This window comes from Colius striatus, chromosome 2 (genome assembly GCF_028858725.1).
Source record: "Colius striatus isolate bColStr4 chromosome 2, bColStr4.1.hap1, whole genome shotgun sequence".
Lineage (NCBI taxonomy): Eukaryota > Metazoa > Chordata > Aves > Coliiformes > Coliidae > Colius > Colius striatus.
Window position 1 is genome coordinate 57,795,298 of NC_084760.1, and position 12,244 is coordinate 57,807,541.

Below are 12,244 nucleotides of genomic sequence, written 5' to 3' on the forward strand. Positions count from 1 at the left end.
AAAGTCATCACATCAACAAAAAAGGTGCAAAGGCATTTTAAACAAGCCCTCTGCTAAACTTCTCTTCACCTTGCAAGACTAAAGACAAAGGAGTATGGGCTATAATCTGATTACATATTCAGGGTGATATCTATGCCAGCTAATAGTCTGCTTTCGAGAAAGCATCATTTCATCTGGAATCCCGTGTTGAGTTTTGGGCTCCCCAGTTCAAGAGGGACAGGGAACTGCTGGAGAGAGTCCAGTGCAGGACCACCAAGATGACTGGGGGACTGGAGCATCTTCCTTATGAAGAAAGGCTGCAGGAACTGGGGCTGTTTAGTCTGGAGGAGACTGGGGGGGAAATCTCATTAATATTTACAAATATCTAAATGATGGATTTCAGGAGGTTGGGGCATCCCTTTTTTTCTGTTGTATCTAGTGACAGGACAGGGGACAATGGATAAAAGCTGGAACACAAAAAGTTCAATTTAAACATAAGAAAAAACCCTATTTTACTCTAAGTATGAGGGAGTCTTGGCACAGGCTGCCCAGGGAGGTTGTGGAGTCTCCTTCTCTGGAAGTCTTGACATGTTCATGTGTGACCTGATCTAGGTGGACTTGCTTTGCAGGGCGATTGGGCTAGATGATCTCTAAAGCTCCCTTCCAATCCTACCATTCTATGATTCTATGATTTTAGAGCATCTTCAGTACAGCTATACTGGTTTGGTTAAGGCACAACCTTTTTTTGTTTTTTATGTCCACATAAATTTGGTAATGAGAAGGAAAAACAGCCCACTGCTGTCACTGCAATCAACTCAACCACAACATCAGATCCCTAGATGATATATGCCTTGATCATCCTGGCCAATACATCTTAGAAGCTGATATACCAATCAGGAAATGGGCATGAGGGAATACAAATTGTGTCTCCTCTTACACTTGTGCAATAGTATGTAACTCAGTGGAGAAACAGAGTCAACAAAACGTTATGTCATGTCTCTTCTCCAAGGTTACATTGGAAATCGGTGGCAGATACTTTAGATGTTTACTTTAAATAGAGCCACTGTAATTTTCCCCATAGGCAACTGCATGTGTAATGGCAAAAGTTGGGTTTGAGTATCACTTCCCCTGGCATTAAATCAGAGACAGAAATGTAAGCCAATGGGAATTACGTCCCTGATACTGATGCCTTTCGAAGTCTCCTACTCACCTATCAAATTCTGGGGTGATTAAGGGGAAGGGCATCTAATATCCTAAAGCTCTGCTTGTTTTCGTAAACAACTCCCAAAGTTCATGTACAGTTCATCTCTTTTTATAACACATATTTAGACAGCCATGTTTTTGGCAATTTTCTATTTTCCGACTGCCAGGCATATTTCTGCACTATAGCACCTGCTGTCTTCTGGTTTTGATTCTGAAGCACGGGTGACATGTGTCAGCAGACGCTTATTCTATCTCTAACTGGAGCTTCAGGCATGGATATTTTTGGTTGAAAGAAATATCTGTGATCCTAGAGATGATTATTCTAGCATCACAGGAATTTTTCAGCAACAGTAAAGAAACAGTAAAGAAAATATTTGTAGAGGTACTTTGCCAGGGCATTCAGAGCTGACTCTAAATAGGAAACATATTTAATCAAATGTATTTGGTTGTGTTAAAGCAAAAAAAAGGCATCTATTTTCTAAATGACATAGAAATTCACTGGAGTTATTGCCAATTTACACAAGTATAAAAATGGCAAAATTTGATCAATAGACGTAAGATCTCTTCTTTCTGAAAGAACATGAAATGAATTCCCCGGGACCCTAGGAAACAGAAATTCAGTCTCTTAGAGAAATGTAAAATTAAGGCAATCTCAGGGTTCAAATCCAATGACATTTTTGCCAGAATATTCTGTAACGTAAACTATGAATCTGCTATCAGTATAACTGAGATTTGAACTGATAGGTCACCTGGCACATCCAGCTTGCTGCTACATTAAAGAAAAAACTTTCATTTTTCTTCTTTTCACTCTTCAGAATTAGAAGTCATGTGGAAGACAGAATTCAGTGAATCAGCAGTGTTCTGTTGGGCTATGCCCTGCCTGACTCCATGCACTCCTGCTAGAGGATGTGGACGTATTCAGCTGCATTTACTCACTCACCTGTGAAGCAGGCCTTGCTCACCAGGCCAGTAACTGAGTGGGGAGAATCTGCTTCCTTTCTCGGCAAATGTAACGACTCAGTTTCTTTGTGAAACCAAGCTATTTCAATTTAGCAAGACACAGAACGCTTATTTCTTTGGCTAGATGTTATCTTCTGGCTATGGATAGACGTCCATACTGATTTTATTCGCTTTTTCAGCAGCTTTTAAAATAGTGAAAATTGGAGGATTGTGAGCTTCTCAGCAATATCTGGTGGGAAACAGATAAGGAGTTCCAAACACTCCCTTCAACCTGAATGCAGAAGGACATGAAAAACACATCTCATTTCTCACTGAGATTTCTCTGTAGTGAGATTTACTGGAGTCCTCAGGGTTCTCCTTGCTTATCAAAGATTCAAAGGCAGTGGGGAGCTTCTAAAATGATTTTGTATGCTTCAGTATGCATTAACTTCAGATTGTAGCATGTGTAATAGCTCTCTAAATGTCCTGAAAAGTCTCAGCTTTGATTTGCTTTCTTGACGCCTGACAGAATTACGATAAGGAAAGCCTTCTATATGCAAAAAAAAGCACTGTGAGAAACTAAGGGATTTAAAATTTCCAGTCCTGTGCAGAGGTTATCTCCACCTTTTGTCTCAAGAGGTTCATTCTCACCTTTTCTGATTTCTGAGAAAGCAGTAAATCTTTCCCAATCACTTCAACATGAATCCATGGTATGAATTTGGTGTATTAAACTTTCCTACTGCTTTACAGTAGTACCGTCTCTACTCATCTTTATTACATACATGGCTGAGAAATGTATAAACAAGTGTGGGTTAAAATCTGAAAGTCCAAAACTTCAAATTAGATTTAAGCATGACTCTTTTTCTTTTTGGGGACTGAGCCAGTAATATCTAAGAAAGATTTTCTTCCCCTAAGGGAGATGCTAAAACAGAAAGAAACTAAAAAAAGTCATTCCCATGTTAAGATTTGATATCACAAGTTTAAATCCCAAATTATTATACTTTTAACATCTGAATTGCAAATCCATGGGGAAAAATAAATAAATTCTCAAGTAGTTGCTGAAAAAATTCTTAAAAGAGTTGCTCAGGAAAAAACAGTTACAGAATTTGTCTGTGAATGGATTATATGCTTGATAATATTTTTTCATAATAGTTTCTAATATTTGGAACCTAACTTTTAGGCATCTGAGAATAAATTAGAGCATCTTAACAACTCCTCAAAATTACTTTGGGCCTGACTTCCCCTTTAACTAGGGCATCAGGCAAGGTTATCTATTAATCTCATATACACTGATTAACTTTTTCTTTAGACATATCTTGCTAACTACAAAATAAATAATGACTATAACATCCCCTGGTAAGCACAACTATTTCGATTAAATCAAGGTTTAGTGATTTAGCTAACTAAGGTTACTACAACTGCAGAATACGCTGAGGGATACAAAACCACAAGATCTGTAGAATATTGTGAGTTTACCTTTTTTTTGTTCTCATAAAATAAATTTTATTGCCCAAACTGTTTTGTTTCCCTCAAAACTGTGCCTCTCTACTACTACAGGTAGCAGAGCACAATCCAGACATGGAGATGAACTGTTCTCACTGAGAAATGGGTTAAGTGAACAGATGTAGCATGATAAATCAAAGAGAATCCTTATTGCCAGCTAGAAAAGCAGACGCTCTATTTATTACTATTTTTTTTTATCATGGCATCTGCACAAAAAAAAGGTCATTAATACACTTGTAAACAATCACCTTTGGAGAATTCACATTTGTAAGACTCGGTGGTTTCAACATAGGTTGAATAAAACAGAAAAGAAATCTGAGCTCCATTGGGCATTTCAGATGAGGTTTTCACAGTGGCAGATCTACTGTTTGTAGGAACTACTCATGTTCACTGTGATAGATATTGAGCTGCCTACACACTCTGTGCAGCCTCTTGTAGGCAAGACAGAAATATTCAGTGACCACTGCTGCACATCTGTGTAACACAAGCTTCCCTCACCTATGGTCACTTGCTACCAACAGCATGGTTAGACAGGGGTCACTCAGCAAGCCAAGAGTTACTGTGTTCATTCAAAACTCATACTGAAACCTGGTGGCTACAGAATGGAAAAATGTTACCTGATACACTAGGTTGTTAGGAAAAGATATTTGACATCAGACAAGGTGACTGGCATCCCTCTCTTCAAGTCAAATTGTTGTGTGGTCTTTTTTCCAAACCACATCCCTCAGAAGACCCCCTGCCTACTCTGATACCTCCTCCTCATGCATCATATTCACAGGGTCTCCAGCTCCTTGCCATATTTCCAGATACAGTGCTCTATATATCAGCCATTCTGATTTTGTCCCCTCTGTGGTGTCTAATCCACATAATGCAGTGCTGAAAAACATTATCATCACGACCATGCAGAACACATACAAACTGTGACAAACAATTGCAGAATATATATCAAATGTGGTTTTATTCTTCAAGTGTGGCTAAAATACAAAATCTTTTTCTGGGAGTGGGAAGATGAAAGAAACCAACTCCTCACACTCACTCTGCATATTTGTGTTTTGCTTCTGATGTGGTGCAAATTAATAAATATTAAATTGATTCCAGTTACTCTGGAAATTTTTATCCACAAATGACAAAACCAGACAAAGTGAAAAATATAATTTTGTTTGCTTACCTGGAACACCGTGGTGAGCGGGTTTCCTATTAAACTGGGTGACTTTTTGGTATGTTTCTTGTAGATTTTTTGGTTTTGGTTTGGTTTTGGCAAACAAGTAGTCTTCAGTGTTTTTACAGCAGTGGCTATTACAGAAACTATGTCTCTTGCACTTCTTATCTTGGAGGGTGGACAAAACAAACAAACTGAAAATAATACTACAATGAACAGTAAATGATGAATGGCTTACAGTACAAAAAACAGTGTAAAAAGGAAGACAAGTTTAAATATCGTTGTGTATGAAAGAGATGAAAATAATACAAGAATGAGAATAAGTAAAATGATAGGCTGGAACATCTGGGAAAGTAAATACAGAGACAAAGAGAACAGTCCATTAATGGAATAGCAAGTCCAAAGTTTCCACAAAATAAATAGTGAATCGGACTATGCTTGTAGAGGGACCAAGTGCCCATCTCCCATTGGCTTCAGTAAGAGTTCTGCATGGTCAAGCTCATAAATGCTCAATTTATCTATTTCCACTATTTGTTTAGAGAAAATACTAATTAGTTTGCTTCAAATTTGTGTAAGCCCATGCAGTGGTCTGCCTTTAAGCTAATGGGAGCTCTGCAAGATCAGAACTATTGCTAGATCAGAAAGTGAGCATGCTAAATGCCGTTTCTGTTTGATTTCATGCAATACATGTATAGTAATTGATTAGCTTTAAACTCACTGCGTCTGTGACTTTCTGATACAAGGAAACAAAAGACTAATTAGTCAGCATAGGAATAAGAAATAATAGCTTTCAGCTTCACCTAGCAATTATTTGACTGTAAACTAGCAGGACATCACAAAATAAATTAGCACAGCAAGAGGCTTACTAAAACATTGAATAATACCATTATCAATAACAAGATTTGCCAACTATAGAATTGTGTGATAAAATAAAGGTAGGTAATTTTCATTTTTCATGGCAAAAGACCTTGAGTCAGCAAGGAATTTGCTCCCTAAAACTGCTCTGGAACAATTTCTGCATAGAAGTGAACTACAGAAAAGATGCCAGTTGCTGCTGCATGTAAGCAGTGACCCATGGGCCTTCAATGAGATACAGTTACAGCAATTCCAATATCCCTAGTACCCTCTGGCTCTGTGATTGTGTAAAGTAGATTTGCATGGTTTATTTTTCTCTGTGGTCTGCCATATTATCTATAATTTTTGAAATTTAATGTTTCCTCCTGTTTAAAATTAATAAGATTTTCTTTTTGTCCATTTAACAGGAACCCAACCACTAAGAAAACAATCATGTTCATTTATGTGTCAAAAATGCTGTCTGCACTGCCTTTACCAGCGATGACGGCACAACTCTGAAAAATGTAACTGCAAAGCAAGAAAGGACTAAAACTTTTCAACTCCCAGAGCATACTTCTTTTAATTTCCTAACCAGACTTATTCACCGTTCCCAGACAGTGTCACTGGTAGAATAAGGTTTTATATGGCCAAATAAGGATTTAATATAATTTAAGAAACCACAATTTTTGTCCACTGTCTAGATTAAAGAATTTTCATGTGCACTACATGGAATTTGAGGCTTAATTCTCTCAGCAGAGCCTTTTTACCTGTAGGCCGTAATAAGTAAAAGTCTACCTGACTCACTGACAAAGGTTCATCTGCGCTTCGATCATCCGATGACTTTGGGACTTCGAGTCTGTCAATGAAAGCCTGGAGCTCTTTCCTGAAGGCCTTCATCTGTGCGTTGATCCGGTAAAGAAGCTCATGCTCACGTATTCTGCTGCCGTCATCTTCCTCATCCATCAGTCCAAAGAGGTCTCCGTTAGCTACGTAAATTCTCGCCTCTGTTATGATGGTGCTCGTGTCAGAAATTAAGCGATCTATTGTCTTGCCCAGCCGCTCAGCTTCAGAGCGAATGTCCTTCATCTGCTGCCTGTCAGTGAAGTTTTTCTGCCACCCAGATGGCGTCGGATAAAAAGACCTCGTCGGTGTCAGGCATCGAATGTTGCGCACCTCTTCGGAGTCACTTTCCCCACCGATGGGGCCTTCCCTTTTGCGGTGAGGGGGCCGAGAATCATCGTCGCTCTCTTTCTTTCCTGCGTCACTTTCCGCATCGCTGTCTCTGGGACTACCACGAATCCCAAGATGAGAGGCCAAGTCGTAGCGTTGCATGTTGGACATTAAGACTCTGTTCTCATACTGGAGCTGCATGACTTTGCCACTCAGCTCGTTGATCTGCATTCGTGCAGCTTTTAGCTCCTCCTGTAATGCTTCTGTCTTGGCATTATCGTGATGCCTAGAGCTCTCGTGGGCCCCAGACTTGTACTTGTATTTATTCAGCTCAGCTGTTACGCGCTTGTTCTGTTCTTCCAAATCAGCTAAATTTCTCCTCAGTAATTCTGTTTCATCTTCTACTAGCTGCAAATGCTGCCGTAATTCTGACAGGGATTCACTCTGCTCTCCCAGTAGAGGGTTAGCGGTCCCGGAGAAATCGTCTCCTCTTAAATCATCAAGCTCTGCTTTCAGTCCTCTATTTTCTACTTCTAATTCCACTATTTTCCTCCCAAGAATATTAGCTTCCTCCTCCACAAGTCTCAATCGAAGCTTGAGTTCAGCCTCTCTTGTGGTAGGTGGCCCACCTGCTTCACCTTTTGGCAAGGGACTGTCCAAATCCCCATAAAACGACCTATATTTTTGCAGCTCATGCTCAAATCGGTCCTTCTCTTTATCAATCTTAGCCATCTTCTTCCTCATCAAGGCTGCTTCTTCTTTGACAAACTGTAGCTGGCATTTCAGGTCTTCATTGTCCTCCTTCAAAAAAAGAGAAAAAGTAGCATTTGAAGAAACGTGATGTAAAACAGAAGACCTCCAGGGCACAGTCTTAAATTACAAGATTAGCAATCATAGCTACGTAGCTTTAAATAGTAAGAGATTTTCTTGCAATCCTTTTTTCACTGATCAATAAATTTGAGAGAAACAAACACTTAAATTTTAAAAAGAGGGAGAGACTAAAGCTTGCACAGTCACCAGAAAGGTGAAAGGGGCAGGGGACTTCTAAAGAATCCTTGTATTTTCTAGGCTTGGAACACTGTAATAGACTTTACAGCGCTGAAAAATCCTGAAGTCAGCACACAAAGAGCATATTAATCTTGTTTCACTGGTGCTTCCATTTACTTATTTTGCATTAAATATAGGGTACATGAAAGCTGGTGGGTTCTGTTGCAGCACCAGTGATTTGGTTAGGCAGTACTTGACATAGTGTTGTCTGAATGGAGACCTAGGGTAAGAACTCTGCAGTTCAGAGCATACAGGAGAACAAAGAGCAAAGCAAACAAGCAAACAAAGCGCAAATCTACAAATCATGTACATTGTGTCCCTGAAGCCTCCATGTGAGAATTCAAGCTGCAGTTATTACAACATACCTCTGTTGGTGTCTGCTGTGCCTTTTTTTCCGATTTTGGTAGGTCTTTGCTCCCTCTTCTTTTCAGTGATTGCTGCCACAACAACAAAAATAAGATGCACTGAATATTTTACTAAAAAGGATTCTATGATAATTAATATTTTATTCATTTAAAAACATAGCAAGTCAAATAGAATTATAAAGGAATTAATTCCTTATAATCCTCGAGACACCAAATACAGAGAGGCGACACAGCTGCCCAAAAATGACAGTGACGTTTAACAAGTAAAGTATTGGTTTAATCAAACTGTTATCTTTTTTATTCAACACATTTTAAGACTAGTGCATAATGAATATTTAATGCATGACATGAGAGATAAGAAAGCAAGTATCTCAAGTGACAACTTACATATAGGAAAGATGAGGCAAGCAGTTTAACCCAGCTTACCCACTTGATATTAACTCTAATGGGTCCAAGGCACTTAAAGATGCATCTAGCTTGACATGTGGCAGGCAAGCCACATAAAAGAGTGTCACTGAGATCCTGTCAGCTGACTTGAGTGTACATCTTTCTCTGTGTCCCAGCCACAGGCTTTGAGATGGCAGTGTATTGTGGTCACACCTCTGTAGGTGTGCACTGTAGGCAAGCTGTGCAGACAAATCCATACATAGATCTGGTCACTGTGATAGTTCCATTTTTGGAATATATTCAAGTAAATACCATTTTAAACTGCTTTGACTACAAATTCCTAGTGAGAAACAAAGCATATTAGCTTAAGGACAGAACCACATAAGCACAAGTATGCACCAGCATGTCTTCTCATCTGCTGTGCAGACAAAGTGAGTAGAACAGAAACTGCAGCTTTTAGATGAAGGTGCGCTGGGATTGAAGCCTACTTGTGTATCCAGCAAAAATCTCTTAATTGCTGTCAGTAGAAAGTTCTTTAGTGGGCAAGCAGTAGCAGTGAAAAACAACTGCAACTACCCCACTGTTAACATTCAATAGAGAGCTTCAAGAAAACAGCAGGAGAGAGAAATGAGTGAGAGAATATGCTAATACATAACATCCCACTTGCAGCTGTTCCCAGCTTTTATGCTCCCCAGGTAAAATGTAGGCCCCAAGGCACAACAATGATACAACTCACACTATCTCCCTCCCTGGTTATTCTGTAGTAGAAGAAACATTTGTGCAGCTGAGAAACATGCATTTTCTTGCACCAGCCATGGTCAAATCCAGTTGTATCTAAAAGCCATCCAGTTCCATACAGTGGGAATTAAAATACGTTCACAATCTTCAAGGAACAGAGCATAGTGAGTATGCTGTACGTAATGATATTGCACACTATTTGCCAGCTGGTAATAATTGTTCCTTTTCTTCTGCAGATCATTCTCATAACAAATGCTAAGCTCGAGGACTGCTCGTTCCAAAGAAAAGCTCAGCCCCCTAGAAATGACCTGCATATGAATCTGAGTGACCACAAGAGACGATTTCTCATGAGGTGTTGTGATCAAATTTATTACAGAGTTGTGCAAGAATCAAGAAAAACAAGAGTCAGAAGTAAAATTCACAGAATTCTACCAAGAACCAGAATTAAAATAATGACTCTTACAGAAACATTGAATGCTCTCAGTAGACCAAACAATAAAACCAAGCAAAGATCATGAGCTGTGGTAGATCGCTGGATAGCTGTGAATCAAATTAACTTTTTCCTCTTAAATATAAAGCAAATAACTTTGGGATCCAGTTTAGAAACGAAACTATTCTTTCCCAGGGTCTCCCACCAGTTATCATGTTGCAGAAAGGGCATGAGGATGGAGAAGGTTCATTTTTGTTGTCGTCGTTTTTCTTTTTAAATTGGTAAACTTATGAAGTGTCAAACTTTCAGAGGAACATCTTCCTCCTCTGTGTTACCATGCATCATACCACTATGTATTATCACTTCAAAAGAACCCTTTTCAAATCAGTTACCACTGCAAACTTCTTGTTCCTGATTCTTGACGATACCACCCACTGCTAACATGACTAAGGGATAGTTGAACTAGATTTCTGCTTGATTACCTAAGTGACTTCAATTCACCCTGCCAAGCTCAGCATCTCTCCAGATATAATGAAGTTCTGAAATGCTGAGCAGCAACTTTTGGGTACTCTGTAACTTTTCAAAAGATAAGAGAGGTGAAAATGTTTCCCATGACCAAAAAAAAAAAAACTACAGAGAGCAAAAAGATTTTGGTTGGTGGTTTTCTTTTTTCAATTTGACATGAAACAAAATATCTGGTTTTCTCCTTTATCTTTTTATCTTTTATGTTCCTTTTGGTAGTCAGGAGAGCAACATTTTAATTACAACAATAGTTGTGACTATGTAATGGACTAGGCACTGCTTTCCATTTTGCTCTACTTGAATTACAATAAAACATCCACGGAGCTTATATTATTCGCCTATGAAACCTGGGTGTTGAGCAACAAAATTTTACAGCAGAAAGTAATGAAGAACATGCACAATTCAATCAGCTGCATGATTTGGGTAAGTGGATTAGGCCCAGCTGGAATTGGTATGATCTCTTTTTCTTGCGAAAAACACCATCAGAAAACTTCTCACCACTAGAGGGTGATGCGCCTCACTGTGCATCATAGGTAACAGATGACATCTGCAAAATCACAGTGCCCCATAACATGTTAGGGCAGTGAGGCAATACTCCTGCTGAACAAAGAATGCCACTTAGCAATCAGCATATCCTGCTATAAATAATACATTTTTCAATGGTTTTTTTCAGAGATACATTTCACAATTTACAGTGGCTACTCTCTCAAGGCTGTACTAGTCCACTCTTTTGATCCAGTCTTCAACATTAAACAATTTATTGCTGCTAACGAAAAGAAATTGATCAAAGCAAAATAAAAAAATAATTTCAAATAAACACACAATAGAGCCCAAAATAGCAACCCAGGCTCTGGCAACTGAATCTTCATATTATCTCTGTGACTAGACACTATTAAATCTGTCTTCATGTTATCTGTTTTGACATATTAACAAATGTTAGACAAGGCATCTGAGTGACTCAGCTACCTTCATGTAAAAAATCTGTTTGTTCAAAAATTTGTGTTAGATCACTTTTTAATATCATTCACCACTTGCTGATCTTTTTCCCATGTCAATATGCATGCATATGGTAGTGCCATTAAATGCCATTTCTGTTGGTTTTTCAACTGTAGCAAAAAAAATCTGCCCCTCCTAATCTAAGACTGGTTTTGAGAGTTTTTTTTGTGACAAATAATTTGGAGGTCTGATAATTTTTCTTTCATATAATGTAAAAAAATAATATTCAGTTCACTCTAATGATTAGAAGCTAGAAAAAAGAGAAAAAGGTAAAGAAATATAAGGCTGCTTTTGCACTATCTGATCAGTAATGCTTACCAGACAGCATTAAAGTTTTAATAACCTTGAACCAAGTTACCCAGCTGCAGGAGAAAAAAATAAGAAATACATATAACACTTTTTCTACAATGGAGAGTTTGTTAAACCGCTCAAGAACTAAGAAAATGTTTTGACAGCACTGAAGATAAAAAGACCAGTAACTGAGATATGTATCAATATTTTGAATAATCTCTGCTTGCCTCTGAAAGACTAGGAGGTAAAATCAGGCTTGACCTGATTATTCCAGCAGTCACTGTAGCCAGCACACATGGGGATGCACATGTGTTCTGGCAATGCTGAGAAGTTTCCATAGTCTAGATAAGACCACAGGTAATGTTTGCATTGTATGCGCACCAGATCCCATGCAATGGCCCATTCTGTTGTGATGTTTAGCAGCATCTGTTCTCCAACGATCTTCACTGGAGTTTATCCAACGTCTTGCTGGAGATGCTAAGCACTTCTCAAGACCAGATGGTAAAATCCTTCTCTGGCCAGCCCTAAATTGGAAGCCAAATGAGCAGTCCTAATATCTTCTGTGATGCTCAGTGCTTCCCAGGTGTAAAAAGACATGAAAGCTACTCCGAGAGTAACACAGTGCCGAAATAACAGTATCATGTTCTACTGAGTAAGAAAACTGTAAAATTAACTCAAATT

General features: G+C 38.7%; 1 protein-coding gene across 1 annotated transcript in view; it reads right to left on the reverse strand.

The window, feature by feature from the left end:
- Nucleotides 1-5,017: 5,017 nt before the first annotated feature.
- MTCL3 (MTCL family member 3) overlaps nt 5,018-12,244 on the reverse strand; it is a 32,451-nt gene continuing 25,224 nt past the window's right edge. The window contains exons 4-6 of the mRNA XM_061990101.1: nt 8,200-8,271; nt 6,413-7,588; nt 5,018-5,128 (exon numbers count right to left, since the gene is read on the reverse strand). Of these exons, the coding sequence (XP_061846085.1) occupies nt 5,018-5,128; nt 6,413-7,588; nt 8,200-8,271 (1,359 nt within the window). The remainder of the gene's footprint in view (nt 5,129-6,412; nt 7,589-8,199; nt 8,272-12,244) is intronic.